Source organism: Psammomys obesus, unplaced genomic scaffold (genome assembly GCF_907164565.1).
Source record: "Psammomys obesus unplaced genomic scaffold, mPsaObe1.curated_primary_1811, whole genome shotgun sequence".
Classification (NCBI taxonomy): domain Eukaryota; kingdom Metazoa; phylum Chordata; class Mammalia; order Rodentia; family Muridae; genus Psammomys; species Psammomys obesus.
Genome location: NW_026590654.1, coordinates 137405 through 163296, shown reverse-complemented (window position 1 = coordinate 163296; position 25892 = coordinate 137405). Strand labels below are relative to the sequence as shown.

Genomic DNA, 25892 nt, shown 5'->3' with positions numbered 1-25892 from the left:
GCCAGGGCTACATAGTGAGACCCTGTTTCAAAAGGGGGGAAAAGTGATTGAAGAGATGGCTTAGCAATTAAGAAAAATTGCTGCTTTTGTTGAGGATCTGGATTTTCAGTTCCCAGGATCCACACAGTGGCTCCCAACCCTCTGTGATTCCACTTCCAGGATCCAATGCCTGCTTCTAGCTTCTGCAGGCACCAGATATAGACATATACACATGCAGACAAAACACTCCTACAAATAAAGTAGGAAAATAAAAATAAATACTGGTGGGAATTATGTCTTATGCCTATATATAACCCACTCATTTCATTTTTATTTCAGGAGAATTTAGACCTCCATATTTATTGGCTCTCTGATCTATGTAGGATAAATAAAAACACAGAAAACCCAGAAAGAACAAAATGGAAAAGACCTATTCTCAAGTGCCTCAGGGTCTACTTCAACATGAAGAAGGTATGTTACTTCAAGTCAGTGCACCTTAGTTGTTTTCAATATAGAAAAACATGGCTTATTGGAAGATTTATTATGAGAAACAAATGATCCATACAACCTAGACAATACTCGGAAATCCACAGGTGCTCAATATGAAGATCCAGTTTTTACAAAATACAATTAAAAATTAAAAAAAAAAAAAAACAATGACAGAATACCTAAACTGGGCCATATCGTAGTGCAAGGGTCCCAAATCAGTTAGGAGAAAACGAATCACGTCATAGTGTTCTTTCCAGACACCTGAAACATTCATATATTTAAATCCATGATACAAAAAAGAGATTATGTGAAACAGGTAATGGACATCTACAGTACACCTGTCACTTAAAGAGTGTGCTGTGGAATTAAGCATGATTAGCTGGGAACAGAATTTTAGTAAACAGCAATTTCATTGACTGTTTTTGTTTTGTTTTTTTGTTTATTGAGACAGGGTAGTCCTGTGTTGTCCTGCTATCCTGGAACACCCTCTGTAGACCAGGCTGGCCTTGAACTCAGAGATCCACCTGCCTCTGCCTCCTGAGTGCTAGGATTAAAGGTATGTGCCTCCACCATCTGGTATCTGCTTGATTATTCATTTGGCATCACTTGGTAGAAGAAAGCTAGGGTTAAAAATGCCAGAGAACACCAAGCAGGGTAAAAAACCTATCAGTCTAACTCCCTCAACTTAAGAAAAAATCTGAGTTCTAGACAGTTTTCCAGTTTTGAGAGTGGAGACCTCAGTTCACAGATGCCCTCAGTCCCCAAGACAACGAGTCTGCAATTTTCAGCCCATGCACCAAAGCCTAATTCTGGCAAATTTCCACCTAAACTTGATACACATTTAGACAATTCTAAATTCTAAACTTTCCTCCTAACCCCATCCCAGCAGCCCAGTGCTTCTCCCAGAAATGGGCCACGGCTACAGCTGTGAGTTTCTTGGGTTAGTAGTTTTGTTAAGTCTCCACTTACCTTCGTTCAACTGGTACAGGCAAGGACCAGACTTCTCCTTCAGAGGCCGGAAGCTCCTGCTGAGCAGCTTTCAAAGGGGTGCTGTCCAGTTTAAAGCTCTCGAGTGTTTTCATGATATCCTTAACGTGCTTAGCTTCCACATTTATTTCCTTCCAAACCTGGTTTCAAAGAAAATTACTCTAAATGTCCTTAATCACTGCCGTGATTAAATTGTTTCCTATGTCAGTAGCCTCCACTTCGACGATAGCCAACAGACATCAAAAGTCTTCACAAAACTGCAACGATTTTTAAATTTTCTGTTTTCAATTACAAAATTAACTCTGAAAGAATGATTTAAAATGCTGTCTATGGGGGCTGGAGAAGTGTCTCAGAGGACAAGAGGCTGCTGGGGACATGAGTTTGATTCTCAGTACCCAGAGCGAGCTCACTAACAACTGTGACTTCAGTTCCAAGGGGTCTAATGCCCTCTCCTGGCCTCACTGGACAGTGTATGTACCTTTTACACAAACACACATACAGGCAAAACACTGAAACACATAAAATAAAAGTAAATCTTTTAAAACAAATCCTGGCTAAATTGCTACCCACACAATTCTTACTAAACTATAACAATTGAACTTTCCATTTTGGCAAAACGAAACTTTAACTAAAGTTGCCCTTTGATGGTTTACTATTTAATTAACTGATTTTGATCTTTAACCAAGGTCCCATGAGTATTGTACAGCGGCCTCAAATTCACCATCCTCCTGCCTGAGCCTCCAAAGCGCTGGGGCTGCAGGCATGCACCACCATGCTGGGCTTAGTCAATGTTTAGAAGCACGGTCAAATTCCATTCTATGGAATAATGGTACAGCACTCTGAATGCATTTAACACTGCTGAACTATGCATTTAAAGCAATTTATTTATTTTTAAAGTATATTTCCTTCCTGGTAACATAAACATGGAGAATCAGATTTAAGGAAAGTTCCTTCCAGAGAGAGGCTAGTGCTGCCCAAGCATTGCAGGCAGATGTGGTCTGCATTTAGACAGTACCCAGGAACAAGTACTTTACCCAAGCTCAGCTCAAAAGGACCACTAATTCTAGGACATTCTCCCTCTTACGACAGCTGAGCCTGCTAACTGCTCCCCTGAACCAGATTTGTGAGTTCCACGGTTTCCAACTGTAAATTTTTTTGGTCCTCAGTGTCTAAAATTCCTTAACTGGTATTCAAATATATCAGCTTTGTGAAGTTCTATGGGAAAAAGGTTCTTGAAGACATCTGCTGTCATTTGCCGTTTCACCAATGTCTTCATCACGTCAACTGTGGGGCCTGGGTCTGTTGGTGCCTGCCATTAACCCTAGGAGTAGGCAGGCAGAGGCAGGAGGATTGAATATGAGGCTATCACAGCCCACACAGCAGACTCCAGGATAGCCAGGGCCACGGAGTGAGAAAACCCCACCTCAGAAACAAGAAGGAGGAAAAGAAAAAGACCTACTTTAAAACTACTATTAGGTAGCAATAATTAGAATAATGAAGTAGCCTTAACGCTGTTAACGGTAAACAGATGTTGCTCACTGTGATGGCTTTTCTTGGTTGTCAACTTGACTACATCTGGAATTAACTAAAAACCCAAGTCACTGGACACACCTGTGAGGATTTTCAGTTAATGGGGTCATTTAAGGTGGAAGAAGACCCACCCCAAATCTGAAGCTTCTCATGGAAGCCTACACAAAGGAAAGAAAGAAAAGCTCTTGTTCCTGGCCTGCTTAACCTCATTCTCGCTTTCCTGGCTTTAAAGCCTACTTCTTCAGAATTCCAACATATACTTTAGACCAGCAGAACTATCCAGCCTTGTGGACAGAACAAACTACAATGTCTGTTGACTTTCTATTAGAGACAACGGTTGTTGGACTAGCTGAATGGCAGACTGTACGCCACCCTAACAAGTCCCCTTTTACACGCATTTCCTTCTGCCAGGTCTGTCTCTCTAGAGAACCCTGACTAACACACTAATTATAGCATCCCAATAACACTATATAAAACCCATGTAATAAAACTACACTCGCTGAAGCCTGCTGGTGGCGCACACCTTTAATCCCAGCACGAAGGAGGCAGAGGCAGGTGAATCTGTGAGTTTGAGGTCAGGCTAATCTTCAGAGCTAGTTCTAGGACAGGCAAGGCTACACAAAGAAACCCTGTATCAAAAACAAAACAAAAAACACCAAAAAAATTAAATAAACACAATAATACTATACTCTCTGAATGTGTGTTCAGCACTGAAAGTTAATCTAGATTTCTGAGTATTAAACGCTATAGCCATGATTCTTACCTGTTGCCATTTCTGCTGGAGGTATGTATCTTTGACTGAGTATAGATACTTGTTCATTTGGTCAAGAACTCCCTGATAATAGACCATTGCAGAGTCATAGTTTCCCAGCAATGCATATTCACGAGCCAATTTTACATTCTCACTAATCATTAGAAGACTCATGCTCATATGTAAGCTAAGAAAAGAAGAAACAAACATTTTCATGTTATACATCTCTTAAAAATAATTACAAAATTTCTTTAAAAAATATAGTTTGCAGGACTCCTTTAATAAGAAAGTTTACAGTGGGGCTAGTGAGACCATTCAGATGAGCCAACTTTAATCCAAGAAACCCAAGTAAAGGTGAAGCCAGAAAACCAAGTCCACAAGGCTGCCCTGACGTCCACGGATACAGACCACAGTACATACTTGCCCTGCACTGACAAAATAACATTTTTAAATAATTCACTTATTTTATGTGTAATGAGTACTTTGCCCCGAAGTATGTCTAAATACATGTATATGCAATGTGTGCAGAGGGCAGAAGACGGTGCCCGACACTCTTGAGGGAGATGGTTGTGAGTGTTGGTGTTAAGAATTGAATCCAGGCCCTCTGGAAAAATAACTAGTGCTCTTAACCACTGAGTCATGTCTCCAGTCTGAGCAAGTAATTTTTAAGAAAATTAAGTTGACAGCTGGGTGTGGTGGCACACGCTTTCAACCCCAGCACTCAGGAGGCAGAGGCAGGCAGATCGCTGTGAGTTCAAGGCCAGCCTGGTCTATAAATGGAGCCCAGGTCAAGGCTGCACAGAGAAACTCTGTCTCAAACAAACAAACAAAATTAAGTTCACAATAACACACATGACACCATGATATTCACTCCTATAATTTCCATCTAAAGAAACATCTCGGGACTTGGAGATAAAGTTCAGCCCAGCACTGGATTGCTGAGCATGCACAAGGCCCTTGCTTCAATGCTCAATAGCACACAGACACATCAACAACAACAAAACAAACAACACAACTTGTGCTGCAGACAGAGTATAGACATAAAGCACTCACAAGACCCGGCCTTGGCTTCAAATTATAGTACCATCAAAAATAAAACCTGTACGTACGTACAAACACGCATCATTTTAGCTCCCACAGCTGAGCCACACCTTCAAGCTTCACTCAGACATTATTTCTTAGGCTGTCTACCTCCGTTCAAAACCAAGATTGACCCCTGTCAGCCCTGTGGCATCTGACAGGAATGCCCATCTCCAGACATTGTCCATGGTTGCTGTGCACTCATGTCTAGCAGACCAAGCTCGCTGAGAGCAGAGTGTACACGTGAAATGGGTAGGACTGGGCCTTCAGTGCACAACACACGTTTTCCTACACATCTACAGAGCTAATGCTCACTGCTTGGCATAGTTCTAAGAAGTACAACAAATCAGCAGGTAGTACATGTGTTTTGAAGTTAGAAAAACCTTGGTTAAAATTATAACTCTGCCATCTTGGTTAAGCCCGTGATATTTCTTCCAAGTCTCAATTGTTAAATTTACTAGGACAGCAATGACTTCCAAGGGTTACACAACCTGTACAAAGTGACTAGGCAGGGGTGGTTAGTAGGCAGCTCCCGGGTAACTGAAGCAGCAGGATCACAAGTTTGAGGCTAGCCTGGGACACACAGCAAGTTCAAAGTGAGCCTGAGCAGCTCAGTCAGACCACATCTCTGAGTAAACATTAAAAAACAAACAAACAAACAAACAAACAAAGTGGATGCTGAGGATATAGGTCAATGGGGGAGCACTTGGCTAGTACTCATGAGGTCCTCAGTATAAAGTAGATAAATAAAAATAAGTAACTTGGGGCCAGGCACGATGGCTTTTGGGATACAAAGGAGGATCCTGAGCTGGAAGCCAGCATGGGCTAGTGGTCATACTACTCCGAAGACAAGTATGTCATGTCTTCAAGAAAAGTCTCTGCACATGAGAACTAGGCTATCTGCATTTAGCAGGACACAGATATGTGGAGATGGACATAAATGAAGACTAGAAGCAGGCACTGATAAAGGCCAGCTCTCTTCATGGTAGCAGTGACCGCTGTTCTGTCCTGGACAGGTAACAACGGAAGATAGCTGGAAGGATCTGCATGATCCGAGGGGAATGAGGGCGGTGGCCAGGAGAAAAGCGAGTCTGCACCACTGCAGGGAAGAACTGCTGGCTGCGTGGAAGTCCCCTATACACAGGAGCAGCAGTTTAGGTCTGGGGAAGTACCAAGGTGACAAGAAAAGAGGAGAGGGAAGTATGAGGGAAACGAAACGATTTTTACTCCTTTTGTCATCAGTAGACTATCCCAATGGGAGCTCTTGCGCAGTAATGGAGGTTTACAGGGCTGGAGCATAGCTCAGTGGTTAAGTCACTGACTGCTCTTGCACACTCACAACTGTCTGTAACTATAGTGTCAGGAGATCCAACATGCACATGGTGCATGCATGCACACTCAGGCACACACACATTCCCACAATACAAACACTAAAGCCAGGGAGCTTCTCTGTGTGGGACCCGCCCAGCTTAATCTGTGCACGCTACCCACACTAACGGTGCTTCTTGACTCATCATGTCACCATGGTTAACGCCAAGTTAAATGGTGATTTTTTTTTTTCTTTTTAGTTTTTTGAGACAGACTGGCTTAGAACTTATTATTTAGCCCAGGCTGCCTCTAACTGGCAATCCTCCTGCCTCAGCCTCTCAAGTGGTAGGAATACTAGCATGTGCTACCATACCTCACTAGAGAAAAGACAATCTTTCTTATTTTCTTTACTTTTGGACAGGACTTCTTTGGGGAAAAAAACAACAAAACATGTCAGATAATGTCTCCAGTATAATTTTAAGTAGAATGTTTGATCAGTGGGCAAAAATGATGGCGGTGGGGAGGCATCTGGGGAAGCAGTGAGACTAACCACGCCATTGGATGACCAAGATTTTCTGCCAAGTAGCCAATTATGGGAAGCAACAGGAATGTCAGCTGGGGAACGAGCAAAATGAACTCTCTTTACCAGACCACATGAGGCTAGGACTGTGTCTACAGAAAAGCCCTGGTGGGAGACAGTGTCACCTCAGCTGGAGAGAAAGCATGGCAGGGTCCCGCCAGCCTCAGGCTTCCATTCTCTCTTATCCCTCAGTCCTCACCCTTTATCCATCCTGAGTTACAACTACCGATCCTCTTCTGAACTAGGTTGTCCTGTGCTGTGTGTTAGCTACTGTGTTAGAATCATCAAACTCAAAATCTTTCATCTAATTATCAGACTCAACTTCTAAGCACAAGAAAAAGACAAGAAGCGAAGACAGATGCCAGCCCCCTTTTGAGAGCCAACCCTCGGGAGCCACAGGCAGTTAAAAGAAGGGTGATAGACCCAGCACCAAGAACATTCTGAAAACCAGTGCGATGACAGGACTGGGTCCTGGTGTGCAGGAGGAGGAACAACAGCCCCTAAGGAGAGAGAGCTAATTGAGTTTTCTCCAGTCCACCTCCCTGCAACCTGGTTCCGAGGCCCTCAGCTCAGCACAGGGCAGAAGAGCAGCAGTGCGGTCTGTGCAGACCAGACAGCAGGCACCGCAGTGTGGAGCTGGTGAGAACACAACAACCGATCAGGCTCACTCTCTGGTCTTCCTCTTTACTCACCTCAGCTAGAAGGATGGCAGCTAAGAAAGCTAATTCTCAGAGAACGGTGGGTCCTGCCTGAAGACCTTAAGCACACAGCATCAAAATGATAGGGTGGAGCGAATACCAAGGAAGGAATGCTCTACATCCAGAACTGTAAAAAGAGCAAACATGACCAGCAGCTACCAACTCAGGGACCTGGAAAAAGACTAAGAGCAGGCTAAAGATGTAAGAAAACATGCAAACAAGTAAATGGCTAAATTCAATAAAAACAAAGAAACAAAGAAAATTCCCCAAATTGGAAAAGAATTATAAAGCCTGAATCTTTGAAAAACTGAAAACAATTCTTTGATATGATTCTGATTATGAAAAAACAAAAAGTTGTATAAGCAAAACAAAAATAAGTAAAAATACAGATACAACACAATTTAAGATGAATGGAAATAATATTTTTTTCTTTCACTGTTTAAAAAATAAAATTTTAGGGCTGGAGAGATGGCTCAGTGGCTAAGAATACTGTCTGCTCTTCCAGAGGTTCTGAGTTCAGTTCCCAGCAACCACATGGTGGCTCACATCCATTTATACTGGAATCTGATGCCCTCTTCTGGCATGCAGGTGTACATGAAGATAACGCAAACATTCATAAGGTAAATAAATATTAAAAAAAAATTTAGCCAGGGACGGCAGTGCAAATGCCTTTAATTCAAGCACTATAAAAACAGAGGCAGGCAGATCTTTGAGTTTACAGCCAGCCTGGCCTACATAGCAAGCTCCAAGACAGCCAGGACTACACAGGAAAACCCTGTCTCAAGACAAAACCAAACAAAAATCAGAAGTTTAGGATGGCTTTTAGTGTGGGAGGGGGAGGGGGATGAGAGAGTGGCGTAGGGTGACCACAGACTATAATTCTTCCTAGTGCTCTCCTCCTTCCTAAGCCAGGGCTCACTGACTGGCTAGCTTGGCTAGCCTGCAGCTCTCTGGGCTCCTCCTGTCTCTGCCTTCCCAGTACTAAGATTACGGGCATGTGATCCCCAACCAGATTTTCATGCTCACCTGGCAAGCACTTTACCAACTGAGCCATCTCCTCAGCCTCGATGGGTACGTTTTACCTGCCTTCTAAACAGTAAGAATTCCAGTTACAGCAAAGTTGATAAAGAAAACAAGGGAAAACTGACCCCTCTTATTCTCTTGGCTCCTGCTGGTGTAAGCCAGGGCTTTGCACGCCTTCCACATTCTACTACTGAGCTATATCCCCGGCCTTCTGACCAACTCTTCTTATGGGTTTCAATGCTGAAACTGAGTGAAAACAACATGAGGCACATTTCACTGAGATAGCTAAACACCCGGTAACCTTCAATGAATGCGAGAGCGCACACACACGCGCACAAACTCACTCACACACACGCACACACTCACTCACTCACTAGGATCTAGAAGGGTTTAGACCAGGAGTATAAGGATAACATCAGAAAAATCTATCACTATAACTCCTTACACTAAAGGACAAAGCACTTTACACAAAAATGGGTAAGGAACATAAAAATTGAGTCGCAAAAGGGAAATTCAAATGTCTAACAAGTATGGGCACGAGTAAGCGATCCTTTTACATCTAGGAGACTTAAAATACAGCAAGTCTGGGGCTGGAGAGATGGCCCAGTGGTTAAGAGCACTGTCTGCTCTTCCAGAGGACCTGGATTAGGATCCCAGCACCACAGCAAGCATCTCACAACTGCCTGTAACTCCAGTTTGGGGATTCTAACATCCCCTGCCTCCACAGACACCTGCCTGCAGGTGGTACACATGAACTCATACAGGCACATGCCTATACGCATAAATGAAATGCAGCAAGTTCAATAATGCTAGAGATGAGCAGGGATTTAGGGAGACAGGAACCCTCACAATTTGTAAGAATAAAGAACAATCTGGAGACACTTAAGGATATCCATCTATATCTGTATACGTGAGTAACTCTAGAGAAAGCCTCACAATGATTCATAAAGGGGCTTGGTTCTAGATGTTAATGATAGAACTAGGTGAATAATCAAGAAGTTGGAAGCAGGGGGTTAAAAATCAAAATTATGTGCAATTCATATATTTGAATATAAAATACTACAAAAAAGTTGGAGATAATTTGTCCGTTAGGAAAATGTGCTAAAGAACATAGTAAATGGAAGCAATGAACAACTTTATAAATAACATGAATAGATCATCAAAAATAAAGGGTTGGAGTAAACAAATCAATTACTGGAAAAAAAACCAAAGGATTGGGAAACAAAAATCTTCGACATAGAACAGTGTCTAATTTGAATATCACTTGACTAAAGTAAAAGCTACTTATGCTGCATAAACCACTCACTTTAAAATGCACACCCATACCTAAGAATATACATTGAATGTGCCAGTCTAAAGAGGAGGAGGAGGGAACGGTGAACCAGAGAATCAGGTGCAGGGGACACACCTGCTGTCCTAGCGCTTGGGAGGCCAAAGCCACCCTCAGCTGCATTTGTGCTCGAGGCCAGCCTGAGCTACACGAGACCTGGAATTTGTGCTTGTAAGTAGGCAAAAAAGATGTGGGCATCTTCTTCCTGCAGTTAAACTGTGACTTCTATCCTCCTCACTGTCTCTTGCTTATGCACTCAGAGAGAAACCAGGTACTATAGGGCAAGCTCCTCTCTGAAGAGGCTCACTCCACAAGGAAATGAGGGAGGGCCCACGCCAGCAATTAGTGACGAACTGAGGTTGTCACACCAAGAGCCTTCGAGGAGCTGAACCCTGTTAGCAACACAAATGAGCCTGACCCCTCCTTTGGTCAGATCTTGTGACGACTTCTGCCCTCGGTGACGTCTTCATTACAGCTTTGTGGACGCCTAACACACTCCTGACCCAGAGCAACTGGGAGATAAGTGTGTGTGTTTTAACACTAACCCACGCGGTAACTGATGAATACGGAGTAATAAAGGTTAGGCCTGAGCTTAGCCCACCTTATCAGCAACTCAAGATCCAGCAGCTAAAGTGCAAAAAAACAAAACAAAAACAAAAAGGGAGGGGAGGAGGGGAGAAAAAAAAGAAAAGAAAAGAGAAAAAAAAAATCCCATGACATAAATAATGAATGCCGGAAGTTGTGGCCACTCATGTTTCACCTCAATAAAAGCTGCAGAACAGATGACACCTTTCTTTTGTTAAATGTTCAGCACCCAGGACCATGCTTGGCACTTTGACGGGATAACTGCTTCTAGGCTTATCTTAACACCACCACCTCTTCCCTGGGTCTATCTTCTGATCCCGACTCTCCCGTTCCTTGATCTCTTCTCCTCCTGTGAAATTTTATTTTATTTATTAGGGTGTTTTGCCTGAGTACATGTGCACCAAGGAAGCATCAGACCCCGACACTGAAGTTGCAGACCTTTTTAAGCAGCTACATGGGTGCTGGAAACTGAAGTTAGGTCCTCTGGAAGATTGAGCCACCTCTCCAGGCCCACTTGATTCCTGTGTCATTACTTCTGCCCTGAAACCATCTCTGCCCTACAAGGAATGCCTAATCTGGGCAGCAGCACTGGAAGAGAGGAACCTGGCTAGCTCTGGAAGGTGTACAGCTCATCTGTATGACCTTCAACAACAGGTCTCTCTGAGTTTTGTTTTGTTGTTGTTTTCCCTTGATGGTCATGGTTCAGAGTTCAAAGCTCATAAATGTTAATCCTAGCCTTCTTCAACAGCATACTGTTTTAAATTTCTTTACCTAGTCAGATAAATTTCCTTTCAAGCCAAATCTTTTTCTTTCTTTCTTCAGGGAGGGGAACAGCAGGGTTTCACACTAGCTCAAGTTAGCCTAGAACCCACAGTAGCTCTCTTGCTCAGCTTCCCACGTGCCATGATTACAGTTGTGAGTTTCCACGCCTAGTTTGATAATTTCTAACAAATAATATAAAGCCAATCCAAAGTCACATTAACAAATGACATGCAAAGTCCCTTGGCTATCAAAAAAGCAAAAACAAACAACAAAAAAAAAAACAAAAAAAAAAAAACACCAAACTATTTATGGATATATTGGCAAATCAACTTTATCTCACTAATGTCAGATAAAAGTCATCATTTGTCTATTACTGCAGCAATATCTAAGCCAGAATACTAACACCTATATTTATAACCTTCTTCAATTTCCCTTATCATTGCTGAAATCCCACTGTAGGAGAACAGAAACTTTATCTAGCATAGTACCTGGCAGTATTTGAGGAAGAGTCTATGTAAGGGAAAAAAGCTAACAGACAAAAATTTAACTACTAATTGTTAACACTACTTACTGGCTCAAGGTTAATGTTCATATCACCCTCCAAAAATGTTGTCTCAAGATTCAGAATCTTAGTTCTCAGAAAGACAAGCAGCTGCTTCATCTTACTCAAGCCCTTCCTTTACCCAATATGCTCTGCTTTGTTTATAAGACATAATTTGAGCATAATAATTTGACATAATAATTGAGCATAATTTAGCCAAATGACTAAATTCATTTATTCAAATTAAACAAGCTACAACAGAAAGTTTTAATTCAAGCATAAATTTAATTACTTACAAAAAATTTACAGCTGTTTTAAGCAAACTTAATATCTGACCAAATAAAGTTCCTCCACAGAGACAAAGCAGGGGCTGGAGAGATGTCTCAGTGGTTACGACCACTGTCTGCTCTTCCAAAGGACATGGGTTCAATTCCCAGCACCCACATGGCAGCTCACATGTGGGTCTGTAACCCCAATTACAAGGGATCTAACACCTTCACACTAATGCACATTAAATAAAATTGAGAGAGAGAGAGACAAAGAGAAAGAGAGAGAGAGAGAGAGAGAAAGAGAAAGAGAGAATGAGAACTCCCCTGCCCTGACCATGTACAGCTAAAAAAAAAAAAAACAAAAAACAAAACAAAAACCCCACAACTAAGGAGCTCCAAAAGAGGCAACAAAATCAAACTTTGAGCACTAAGATCTAGCCAACCAGCATGGCCTCTCGGGTCCACATCTAAAACAGGTACCACAGCCATTTAATTTTTAAAGGTATGTAATGCTGGGCTCCACTGAGAACTGCCATTTTTACTGTAATGTATAGAGGTCAACCATTCAAAAAACATTTAAGGAGCAAAGAATTTCTTTGAAGCTAAAAGACAGAAGCAGAACCAGGTGTGGTAGCCTTTAATCCCAGAGCTTGGGAGGCAGAGGCAGTTGGATAGCTGTGAGTTTGAGGCCAGCCTGGTCTACAAATCGAGTCTAGGACAGCCAAGGCTACACAGAGAAACCCTGTCTTGGGGGGAAAAAAGGGAAGATGAACACCTGAAGGGGTAAGGCAGTGGTCGTCCTTGGCTACAAAGCAGCCAGCCTGGACTATAAGACACCCAGCCTGTCTCAAAAACACACATAAAAAGAAACAAATGCTAGCAATAAACACTTTCAGGGAGAAAAAAAAAGTGTGTGCCACAGTGCATGTGTGGAGGTCAAGAGGACAGACAACTTTGTGAAGTAGATTCTCTTTCTACCCTTAGCTGGGTTCAGGTTGTCAGGTTTGCCTGGCAAAGCACCCTCGGATGTGCTAAAGACAAACAATTTCAGGAAGTTTACCTCTGGGCTATGAGGAGTTAATTTGGCAGCTGAGGCTGTCAGTGAATGGTTTCTTTCCTTGAAGGCCATGGATGCTGCCTGACAGCTGTCAGCCGCCCACCCACCCTTGTGCATATGGGTAGCACTAACTTGATTCACAGATTTATTAATAGCAATGGGGGTTTATTAATAAAACAACAAAACATCTGAAGTTGGAGAAATGGGGCACTTGAGGGGTTGGAGGTAGTGTTGAATAGAGATGATCAATATGCATAGAGTAAGTGTATAAAATTTTCAAAGAACAAAAAATATTTTAAAAAAAGCAGTCACTGTGCTGCAAGGAATTATGCTAAAGACAAAAATAAAAGCCAGACTCAGTGGCACCCACCTATAATCCTAGTGCTTGGGAGGCAGAGGCAGGCGGATCTGTGAGTTCAGGGCCAGCCTGGCCTACAAATGGCCTACAACAGCCAAGGAGCCAAGGCTCCACCAGAGAAAAGCTGTCTCATAAAACCAAAAACCAACCAATCAACCAAACAAACGAAAACAGGTATTAGGCCTGGAAAATCTTTTTTAACTTTTGTGGAAATTATATGTAGGCGTTTATATTAATGGGAGGGAACAGGAAGCCAGAATGTTTCTACAGCATAGTTTTAAAATAAAAAGCATCAATGTTGGAAACCTAATATTTTAATATTTATCTGGATAGACCAGGGATGTAACTCAGTGTGTGAGTAACAGCTTATCATGTGTCAGGCCTTGGGTTTGTTACACAGTGCTGCAAAAAAAGTAAAAACAAAAATTTCTAAAATTAAAGTTAAGTAATAAATCTATAAATGTATTCCTGGGAAAAACGAAAACAAATGAAAGCCTGCCATGGGGCTGGCAAGATGGCTTAGGAGGTGAAGGCCCTTGACCCCCAGGCTAACAAAAGAAGCATGACCCACAGAATGGGAGAACCAACTCTCTTGGCCACTGAGCCAACTCTCCAGCGCCTGTGCTGAGGACTGGGTTCAGTTTCCAGCACAACTGCCTGAAACTCCAGTTCCAGGAGTCAATTGCCACCTCTGGCCTCCTCAGGCACATATGTAGTACACATACATACATACACACACACATACATAACTCATAAACATAAAATAAATGGCTCTTTAAAACAAAACAACAAACAAAAAACATGGGGTCGGGGGGAGAGACTGGAGGGTGGGAGGGAGGGGAAACTTCGGTCAGGATGTTAATATATGAAAAAAAGAATTTTTTAAAAAGCAAGTAAACAAACAACAAACAACAGGGAGGGCTAGAGAGATGGCTCAGAGGTTAAGAGCACTGGCTGCTCTTCTAAAGGTCTTGATTCAAATCCCAGCAACCACATGGTGGCTCACAGCCACCTATAATGAGATCTGGTGCCCTCTTCTGGAGTGCAGGTGTACATGCAGGCAGAACCCTGTACATGTAATCAATAAATCCATCTTAACAACAACAACTAGCTGGAGAGACGGCTCTCCACTTGATTAAAAGTTCACTGCTCTTGCAGTGAGAACCCAAGCTCAGTTCCCAACTGCCCGGAACTCCAGCTCTAGGGGATCTGATGCCTTCTTCCCTCAGGTACTGTCCCCTCACATGTGCCCATTCCCCAACACACAAACACAATTAAAATAAAATAAAGTCTTTTAAAAAGAAGCAAGATTAAAGGCCAAAAACCTTACCCAGCACTCTCTTGAAAGCATTTGAATAAGCCATGTGTAAATTTGTGGGTTTCTAATTTTGTGTGTGTGTGCGCGTGTGTGTGTGTGGGGTGTGACACAGCACATGTGTAGAGGTCAGAAGACAACCTGGGAAGCAATTCTCTCCTTCCACCCTTAGCTGGGTTCTAGGACTTGAACTCAGGTTGCAGGGTTGCCTGACAAAGTACTTTCAAAGATGCTGGAGAGAAGCAATTTCAGGAAGCTTACCTCTGGAACATAAAAGCAACTGCATAATAATTCACCTAGTCACTAACAACTATGAATAAGCACAAAAAAAAAAAAAAATGACAGACCCCTAGAGAACAATTAGAGCATGGCAGCATGGCATAGGTTTTTTTTTAACCTTTATATTCATCATACGATACATATTCAAGCACAGTAAGGTGCCTGCATTTTATTGACATGGGTCACACTGATTTGACATACTATCTTTTTTCATAGTCAAGTAGAAAGGAAAAATCAACATGCTGTTGTTGAACAGAAACACAATACAGTAAATTCCATGAGATTCTTTGATTCTTAATATTTATCAGAATTTTGGTACCAGCTTCAAAATCAAACACAGAATCCTCTGAAGTTTTTTTTAGAAACATACACACACATGCGCAACAGCCTTCTGGAATAATAAATGCCATAAAGGCTCACGTAGCTTTCTGTGGTCTATGATGCTAAAAGCTGATCAACAGTATTTTTTGTAAGCACGATACAGGTCAGAGGTTGCCGATATCGAAAGGAGGCAGTTTTCCTTCTACTAATTACCAAACCATCTCCTTCATAAATAAAAACAAGACAGTGATACATTAGGGCTGTTAATAACACCACAATAATGTTTCTTGACACCTACTAAGTGCACACCTTCCGAAATATCAATGTTGCAAGCAGGAATTAAAGTCTGATTTTAAAAGGAAGACATAAATGGGCGCCTTTAAGAGAAAGGGGCATTACTGTTCTGTTGGGAGTACTAATGATTACTAAGTAAAGGCTTGAACTGGACGTGAGGAGCCGCCTGTAATCCCAGAAGGCAGAGGCAAGGAGGATCAGGAGTTAAAGCTAGTTTTGGCTACAAGAGACACTGTCTCAAAATAAATAAATAAGGCTGGTAACAGTTACCTCTATGTTTGCAATTTTGCTGCCACCAAAACAAACCAAAAGGGCCATAGGCCTTCGTGAGAACACTGGGCTCTAAAACACATTAAGAAATAACTAACTTCAAGCCTGGCTTGGCGGTGCATCACCCCTTGTGATGCACACCTTTAATCCCAGCACTAGGAGGAAGACGAAGCTCTGAGTTCGAGGCCAGTCTACACACACACACACACACACACAGAAAGAAACAGCATCAATAATATCACACTTAAAAACCAACCAACCAACAAGCAGTGAGTTGGCACAAGCTGGTAAAGGTGACGACCGGAGTTCAACCCTGGGACCCACAACAGTGGTGGATGGAGGGAAACCACTCCAAAGAGCTGACCTCTGACCTCTACTCGCGCGCCCACATCTACATTATACTCACTCATTAGCAACAAAACTTAAAACCAATAATATAAACAAATACAAAGGAGAAACGGAACAAAAATAACCAAGCCGCCCAAAGGCAGTACATCACCAACATAAACTACGAAAAGAAGCTGAATCCCAACGTCCAGGCTTGGGGGACTTTTACTGGGCGGAGGTTTCGGGGCGGGGACGTGAAGGTTTCAAACCTGTTCTCGGGTCGGGTGACACCTGCACCGACCCGGGCCTGAGGTGGCTTCGGAGCGCGTCGGCGAGCGCCGCTCGGAAGCCGGACGCGGCGCCCTGCGGCCCGAGCACTCACCTGCGGCGGCCGAGGCTCCGGGACAAGCTGCCCGCCGAGGGGCGGGGGATGAGGCCCGAGCCACAGCGTCGCGCTCGCTCCGGGAGCCGCACGGCCGAGGCCCGCGGGCGCCGCCGTCCCGGCCCGCTGCCAACCTGAAGTCAGAGCCCGGCAGACCGACTCACAGCGCCCTCCGCCAAGCCCGCAGCCTCGGGGCCACGCCCCGGAAGTGAGGCTCCACGGGCATGCGCGCACAGGCGAAAGCCGCAGAGGGGCGTGGCCAGGCTCTGGGTGCGTCTGCGCAGTCCACGAGGTCGCTAAGGAGTAGGCGTGGCGAAGGCCTGGGCGCTGCCTGGCCTAGTTGAGTGCCTGCCCTGTGGCCCTTGTTGGCTAGCTCTTCGCAAGGCCCGTTCACGTTGCCTCCACGTAGACTTTCACCGAGCTGCTCTGAGGATAGGAGGTCAGGGGCACTCTTACAGGTCAAGCAATTCGTTATGACAAATCTTGCTTTAGAACCTGGTACTTACAGGCCGGGACCCGGGTCACAGTTTAACACCAATACTCTCAAGACACGCTACGTCCCTGATTATTTTTAGGGGCTACCGTTTTAATATAGTCATACAAGTAAAGTTATGTTTCACGACAGGGAGAGTCATCTACACGTTTCCCTTTAGGGATGCACGTAATGTGTGTCTCTTCGTAACATTATCGCATCCCAGCCAAGGGCCAGACCTTGTGCTTGCTTTTCATTCTAGCGCTTGGGCAGGTTAGGTGGGTCTCTGTGAGTTCCCGGCCAGCCTGGTGTTAAAGTATGGTAATCATTTTAATATCAGACAAGGGTAAGTATGATAACCTCAAACTCCAGGGTGGTCTTCCTGCCTCAGCTTCCCAAGTGCGGTGACACCATTTCTTCTCACCTGCTTTGCCTTTTAACATTTGCAGTGCTGAGCCCAGCTCTGTACTGCGCTACATCCCAGCTCTTCTTAGCTCCGTCCAGCTCAGCTCACAGCTGGATGGATGCAATCACTGGAACCGGAAGAAATAAATTAATAAGTGGAGGTGGGGTTCCTATTTAGTTTTATGTCAACTTGACACTAGCTAGAGACATCTAAAAGGAGGGAACCTCAGCTGAGAAAAATCCCTCCTTCAGATCCAAGTATAGGACATTTTCTTTTTTTCTTTGATTCCTTTTATTTTTTTCTGTGCTCAGGTTTTTCTTTTTCTTTTTGTCGTTTTAGTTTTTATATTAATTACAGTTTATTCACTTTGTATCCAAGCTGTAGGCCCCTCCCTCCCTTATCTCCTCCCAAGCCCTTCTCCAAGTCCACTGATGGGGGAGGTCCTCCTTCCCTTCCTTCTGACCCTAGCTTATCAGGTCTCATCAGGACTGTCTGCATTGTCCTCCTCTGTGGCCTGGCAAGACTGCTCCCCCTCATGGAAGTGGTTAAAGAACCAGCCACTGAGTTCATATCAGAGACAGTCCCTGCTCCCTTTACTAGGGTACCCACTTGGAGACTGAGCTGATAGAGCATTTTCTTAATGAATGACTGATGCGAGAGGATGAAAACCACTGTGGATGGTCCTAGGCCTGGGCTGCTGGTCCTGGGTTCTATAAGAACGCAGGCTGAGCAAACCATGACGAGCAAGCCAGTAAGCAGCACCCCTTCATGACTTAGGTATCAGCTCCTGCCTCCAGGTTCCTGCCCTGCTGGAGTTCCTGTCCTGATTTCCTTCAGCGGTAGACTATGATGTAGAAGTACAAGCCTAAGACAACTTTCCTCCCCAACTTGCTTTTTGCTGTGGTGTTTTATCACAGCCGTAGTAACCCACACTAGGATAGGGATGTGATGATGCAGGCTTTTAAGCCCAGCACTCTCACAAGGCAGAGACAAAAGGATCCCTCTGAGTTTTGAAGTCATAATGGTCTACATATCAAGTTTCGGGACAGCCAGGGGCTACATAGAGATCAAAAAAGAAGAGGAAGAGCAGGAGCTCAAGGAGGAGGAGAGAGTATAACGTTCCGGTACGATTTAAGTGATGATGATTACAACAGATCTTCTCTGAAAGTGGTTTATTAGGTGGAGATGGAGAGAAAGAGGACGTGATGGGGAAAAGAGAGAGGAGGGTGCCCTGACAGAGAAAGGGGAGAGGTCCAAGAGAGGCCAAGAGAAGGGGAGCAAGAGAGAAGGGACCAAGAGAGGAGAGACCACATGGCTGGCTGGTCCTTTTAAGGAGGAAGGTAACCACGCCTTCCAGGTGTGGCCACCTGGCGGGTGACACAATGACATCATTAGTTGCTAGGCAACCCAGGAGCAGGTTTAGTTCCAAAATCCTAACAGAATTGCATAGTTTCTGCCTGGATAGGATACAAATCATTTCCCCTCACATTTCATTACCTAGAGCAAGTCATGTTGTCATTTGAATTTCAAAGGGACAGACACGCAATCTGCAGTGTCCTCTGGAGGGATGCTTAGGAGCCATCTGCTCATGAGTCATTACCCATCATTGCTCTGATGGTGTGGCTTGCAGAACCACCTCCATTCCCAAACAATTGCATCCCAAATGGGGCTCAGAAAACTAGACTGCTTTTTTTCTGGTAAACAGCCAGCCTAATGTGGCAGGGCTATGGGGAAAGAGGTATAAAGGTAGTTGGCCAAAGATTTAAGCTTTATTAACAACAACAACAAAAAAAGGTAGTAAGTGTTCAAATGAAGGTATAAATTATGTGTCAAACAGAGGATAAATTTGGCAGATAGAAGAAGAGAGAAGTAACTTGGAGGAGAGAGAAAATAGGGTGATATCTGAAAGAGGTGTGTGGCCTCTGGAGTTACACAGGAATTCCACAAAGGGTCACTTCCCTGACAGTGTTTATTTATTGTCTCTTGCTGCAGAAGAGAAAATTAAGTTACGCACCATGCCTAGCATACAGTAGGCACCCACTAGATGGTTGTAGAATAAATGAACTCAATGTATACTTTACAGTGCCACAATCTTTCCAAGGTTTCTCATTGTTATGTGTGTGAATGTCTTGCTTGCCTCTGTGTATGTACACTGCATGTGTGCCTAGGGCCCGCAGAAACCAGAAAAGGGTGCGAAATTTGCCAGAATGGGATCTGTAGAGGGTGAGAGCCCCCGAGCGGATGGTGGGAACTGAGCCCATGTCCTCTGTAGGAGCACTAGTGCTCTTAACCACTGAGCCACCATCTTCCCAGCCCCTGGAGAGCATCATTTCAAAAGGAGAGAAACTTCTTCTGTCTCACTGGAAACCAAAAGGGAGATTCAGGTCCAGCTCATTAATTTGCTCAGTTGTCAACTTTCCTTTATGTACTGAAAAACTTTGAGACATCTCTTAGCATATACGGCAATCTCATTTTTATTATCTGCGTGCCCTCAAAAACATTTTTTACATATTTTTCTCCTTGTCTCCTTTCTTTGGAGATTTATTATGTGCGTTTATTTATCTCTCTTTTACCACCTTTTCAGTTAATATCCTTTTCTGTATTGACTTTACTTAAACTCTTTCCAATCTTAACATGGCTTATTCCTTTTGATTTATTTAATTCAGTCTTTAAGGATTTTATTTTATCGAATTTAAACTGTATCTATCTGTGATGTTTCACATACAGTGTCTTTCCTTCTTTAACACTAAAACACATGTTTAAATGTTTTTTGCCTGGTTGATTGAGTTTGAATTTTTTCTCTGTCCCTCTGTGTCTGTGATCAGTTCCTGTCTCCTGTGCTGTGCTGTTTGGCCACACCAACCATCCCTTCACTCACAGAGAGAGGCCTTTCAGCCTTCTGCCTTACTCTAGCCTATGGGCAGTTCCAGGTCTCATGACTTTTTGATTTCCTGAAACTCATATGAATGTTTAATTTACAAAAGAAATTTTTTTAAAAAAAATTCTGTAGAAAAGTAACATATCAGCAAATCTAATATAACAACATTCTGAGAGTAACAGGTAAAACTGCATCCAACAGAATGAGTATCAGTTCTTCTTAGCTATTTGTTTTGTAACCTTTATAAACAAAGTGTGTCCATGGTCTGAAACTAACACTTTTTCTGTGGGCACAGATGTTGGTAATCAGCCACCAATGGAGCTCAGCCACTTTTTGTACACTCAACATCTACTTTTAGCCCCCACCTCCCACTTCTGCCCCATGGAACCATGCTAGGGAGAGGCCCCCATTTGCCTTGGGGCGCCAGCTTCTGCCGTTTCTCTATTTAACAGGGTTTTGTTTGTTTGTTTGTTTTTCTTAAAAAGACAGAGCTTGCTTTGAATCTGTTTTGTTTTCGCGGAGGTCTTGTGCCTCTACCCAGGACTTTTCTCACGTTAGTTTGGATTCTGTGCTCCCCATACACTATGCCATTATGCTGCAGGGGGTTTTCCTCGTGGCCCCAAGCTCCTGGAATCTTAAGACTCATGAGACTCAAAATATATCTGCAAATACCTAAGCCATATAGGTAGGCTCTTCTCTGACTAGCTCATAACTTAAAATAACCCGTTTATTCTAATCTACCATGGCTGGTTACCTGTGCTCAGGTACCATGCATCTGTCCACACATCTTCCCAGATGAATCTCCTGCATCTGGCTCCATCCCAGAATCCTTTCTGTCTCCCAGATGTCCCACATCCTATTTACTGCCTAACACATCAAATTGTTTATTGACAGGTATTGCATTCATATAATACACAAGATAGTCCCTCAACATGAATCCAAGCCATAAATTACATTACATTTTAGGTTATATCACACAGTATCATTCCACTGTCTTTTGGCTTTGCTGTATAAGTTTTTATAAGCCAGTGGGTATTCACTATGTAATATAATGTATTGTTTTCCTTTGTCTGCCTTAAGATTTTTCTCCCTGGTCTTAGTTCCCAACCATTTGCCTCTTGCCAAATGTCAGATGCTTTCCAGATGTTGCTGTAGTTTAGGCCTTCCAGCAAGTACCCTCTACACATCCTTTCACTGGAAGAGATTCATGCTCCTGGGTAAATGGAGAGTTTATAGGAGGCTGGGATACATTGTATCCTATTGTAAGTCTGAGTCTTATGAAAGAGAGAGGGAACACTGGATGAGAATGGTTTCAGACGCTTATGATATTCTAAGAGCATTTTGATAAGATGGATGTGGAGGTTCCAGTTCACTGGAGAAGCAATCTGGATTTGGGGGTGTCTTAGCATCCCTGCTGATCTGATCAATAGCTGGAATCCAGTGAAGTCTGTAAAATAGATGGTGGTAAATTCAAAGAAGAGCAGCTTGGGCATTGATTATACTTCTCATAGAAGATCTGGCTGCTTCATTTTCAGGGCTGCCAAAGTTCCCTAGATGGAGGCACTTCTTTTTTTGCCCTCTATTTTTCTAAATTGTTTAAATTCTCTCTCTCCCCTCTCCCTTTCCCTCCCCTTCCCTCTCCTCCCTCTCTTCTCCCATGCAATCCTGCTGTATCAGCCTCTGAACACATTCTCTCTCACACACTCTCATCTCTCCCTTTTTCTCCCGTTCCCTCTCCTCCCTCTCTTCTCCTCCCATGAAATCCTGCTGTACAGCCTTGAACACACTCTCTCTCACCTCTCCCTTTTTCTCCCCTTCCCTCTCTCCCTCTCTTCTTCTTCCATGCAATCCTGCTGTATCAGCCTCTGAACTCTCTCTCCTTCACCTCTCTCTCTCCCCTTCCCTCCCCTCCCTCTCCTCTCCCATGCAATCCTGCTCTATCAGCCCCTGCACACAGGATTACAGGTACAGGTGTATGCCCAGCTTGAGTTACTTATATTATGTCCACTAAATTTGGTAAACTTATGACCAATATTTCTTTTAAAATTTTAAAACAAAACAACCCAAAAGCAAATAATCAAACCAGGGTCTCTATCCCTTGCTGATCTGGAACTTACTTTAAAGACTAGGCTAGCCTCAAACTCACAGAGATCCTCCTGCCTCTGCTTCCTAAGTACTGGCCTATTTCTTCATTTTTATGCACTGTTATCCTAGCAAGAAGAGAGGCGTATCAACAATGTTTAATGGATACTTAGATTTTGTTGCATAAGAAAGAACAAATTGAAAAAAAAACGAACAAACAACATGCTTGTACAGCATACCAATTCCAAACATCAATCAAGCTCACTGAATGTTTCCTCTAAGCAAGTCATATTTTATATTTCTTTGTGAAATAATTTTCAGTTTTTTCTTAGGAATTGAAAATGTTATGTTGATAGAGTAAGAAATTGTCTTGGCATGGCCATTTCTGTCCTGGGCAGCACTGCAACTGCCACTTCATTTTTGTTGTTATTCTTCTTTTGTTTGTTTGTTTGTTTGTTGTTTTTCTCTTGCATAGGATATTTGAGCTCTTCCTGCATACGTGCTTCAAGACTTGGCCAGAACTCAGGTGTGGTTGTGTATGCTTAGACTCCTAACACTTCTGCAGCGGAGGCAGGAGAACTGAGTTTAGGCCAGCACTGGCCCAATAGAATGACGTCCCCAAATCAGCAGACAAGCAAAGGAATTTTACTGGTTTCACTGACCTGTGTCGATCTTGTCTGTCTGCAGAACCTGGCATCTGAGGCCCTGGAAGAACGGGGCAGAGTACAGTCTAACCCTGTAGGCAACCTTACTTTCATTTCAGTGCACTGTTATATGGGACTATGGCAAAAAAGCAATGATCCCAGGAAAGCTGTTCGAGTTCAGAAAAACATGTAAACAAATGTCAGTAAGCACATACTGACATAACAGAGCAGTCCTTTCCCAGAACTTCCTCAGAGCAGAGCAATTTAAACCCAATTGCCTGGCATGTATCTTGGAAAGCATTGGATTCTATAGCTACGCTCTGACATTCAACAAGAATAAACACGTCTTATAAATTTAAATTTAATGCAAATGCCTGGCATAGGAGGCATAGAATGAAGTCCAGGAATAGCATGCACTGGAGGTAAATGGCCCTCTGCCTATTTTTTTTTCCCCCTCCTGGAGGCTCTTTCACAATTTCCTAAGGCATTGTTCACCATGCATCATTTTTGGGCAGTGTTCTGGTAACAGGTGAAGATATCATCCAAATGGGCACTCATCTTGTGCCATTTGTTTCCTCTTTTAAGTGGCAGCTGGCTTGCAGAATCTGCTAGACTTGGTTCTTCCTGGGTGTCTTCAAGTAGGTTTTCCCCAACAGCTGTTATAACTAGTATATATAACAGAACATATCCATTAGAAACTGATAAGGTGTTACTATAGGCATGGTCCACCTATGAGGTCTTGCCTATGCTGTCTTTCACGTAGGACATGTGGGTGATAGATTAGGTAATAAATGTGAAGAGCTAGAGTGAAGTCAGGCTCCCTTGAGGCAGTTTTTAGTGACTCAGTAGCAGGCTTTGATGTGCTCGCACGTGGTTAATCTCAGCACGGTTGACACAGCGGTGCCACCCGTTTGCAGCCTGGGCCACACTGTGGGATGCTATCTCTTAGAAAGGAAAGGAAATACAAGCTGATGAGGGCTGTGGTGGCTAGAATGAGGATGTTTGGGAAGGATTAGGAGGTGTGGCCTTGTTGGAGGAGGTGTCTCACTGGAAGTGGACACTGAAGTTTTAAAAACCCATTCCAGGCTCAGTCTCCTCCTTAGCCTTCTGTCTGTGCATGACGATGTAAGCTCTTAGCTGCTGACCCAGCCCTGTGCCTGCTAACCCTAACCCTAATCCTCTGAATGTGTAAGCAAGCTCCAATTAAATACTTTTTCCTGTAAGTTGCCTTGGTGTGTCCCTTCACAGCAATGGAACAGTGAGATAAGGGCCTCAGGTAACTTAGTAATAATGAACATGAAAATAATGAATTAGAGAAAATTATGAAAGATAAAAATAATTTATGATGAAATTCATGGGAGGGAGCCAGAGTACAAAAGGATCTTCTTAAATTGTTCTGTAAACCAGATTGTACATATTATGCACTTTATTTATTATTATTTTTAGCTATGCTGTGGATTTGTTGGATTTTTTCTCTCTCTAATATTGTAGCTAATCAGCTCCCAGTAGACAGCACTATTTCTGGGCATCTCTTCATGTTGATCTAGTCCTTAATTCATTCCTGGTTTTTATGGTCAAAATAAACTTACCACTATGTCTGGGCTCCATCTTGTGAGAAGAAGGCAACAGCAAGTAGACAGGAAGGAATTTCAAACTTAGTGTGTAAAATCTGCTTGTGTCCTAGTGATGGCCACATGTCCCAAACTGTAAAAACTGAGTCTGTTGTGTGAGAGCAGGGGCTATCTGTAAAAGAGGAATGCAGAAGGGATGTTGGTAACAAGGAGAGCCTCTGTCGTCATTCCACCTAAGGCTGAGTTACTGTAAGCGTGCAGTATTAGAATCCAGCTCAGGGCTCCTCTCACAGGGACTGGCAGGCGCCCTGCCAAGTCACTGTCTGTGAAGCCAGAGCCAGCAGATTTGCTGTTGAGTCTACATCAAAAGACCGTCACATCCAGTAACCCCAGCCTCTTCCTGAATCCTACCTGAGAATCAGAGCCTGGCTTCAGGCTCTTGCTATGATCTCTCAGCCCTCAAAATGTGGAAGAGGCTCCATTCTCTTCAGAGACCACATTGTGCTGTCTGTCTTTGGTACAGACAGTCTGGTCCTAAACACTCCTTGGACTCTCATGCCATGCTCTTCCCAATCTGTCTGTCTGTGGTATAACTCCAAGAAGTTCCTTAATCCCCAGTAATCTGTCTTGGAGTTCTCTTGAACCACCACCTCTATTCAAAACCTATTATTGAAGACCAATTTTTTTTTTTTTCCTGCTGAACAAACTGAACCCTCCCCAGTAGAAACTAAAAATTAGAGTTATAACCAGGTTGTAAATCCAGGAAGATGTATGTACTGGGTACCTGGGTGTCAGAATGACTGATGAAACACTGGATACTGGGGGCAGAAGCTGTCCATGCCTCACACGTACCTGGCAACTTTTTTCCACCTTTCAGAAATAAGCAGACTAACATTAGAAATGTTTTGTGTTCAACGGATTTGAGAGGACATCTTAGAGCCTGATTAGCACTTCCCATGATAAAGCATTCAATGTAAAGGAAGACATCACTTTCATCTTTAAAAATTATACTCAGTTGGACATGGTGGTGCAGGCCTGTAACCACCAGGTGGGAACCACTCGGGGAGGCAGAGGGTGGATCTCTGTGATTTCCAGGCCAGCCTGTTCTACAAAGCAAGTCCAGGACAGCAAGGCTACACAGAGAAACCCTGTCTTGAAAAACAACACAACAAGCAAACAAACAAGTAAATAAGTAAATAAATAAATAATGCTCAAGGCCAGCCTGATCTACAAGAGCAAGTTCCAGGACAGCCTGGGCTGAAAAGTCCTATTTCAAAACACACACACACACACACACACACACACACACACACACACACACACA

At 43.3% G+C, this 25892-nt stretch overlaps 1 protein-coding gene across 4 annotated transcripts in view; it reads right to left on the bottom strand.

The window, feature by feature from the left end:
* Positions 1–16718, bottom strand: part of Katna1 (katanin catalytic subunit A1) — a 35975-nt gene extending 19257 nt beyond the window's left edge. The window contains exons 1-5 of one of the 4 annotated variants that reach the window (XM_055608074.1): positions 16516–16718; positions 8551–8671; positions 7397–7529; positions 3749–3923; positions 1438–1595 (exon numbers count right to left, since the gene is read on the bottom strand). In XM_055608074.1, coding sequence (XP_055464049.1) covers positions 1438–1595; positions 3749–3916 — 326 coding nt within the window. In that variant the 5' untranslated portion in view covers positions 3917–3923; positions 7397–7529; positions 8551–8671; positions 16516–16718. Of the gene's footprint in view, positions 1–1437; positions 1596–3748; positions 3924–7396; positions 7530–8550; positions 8672–16402; positions 16466–16515 lie in introns of those variants that run through there. The other 3 variants (XM_055608075.1, XM_055608073.1, XM_055608076.1) reach the window with 3 other exon arrangements.
* Positions 16719–25892: the final 9174 nt, after the last annotated feature.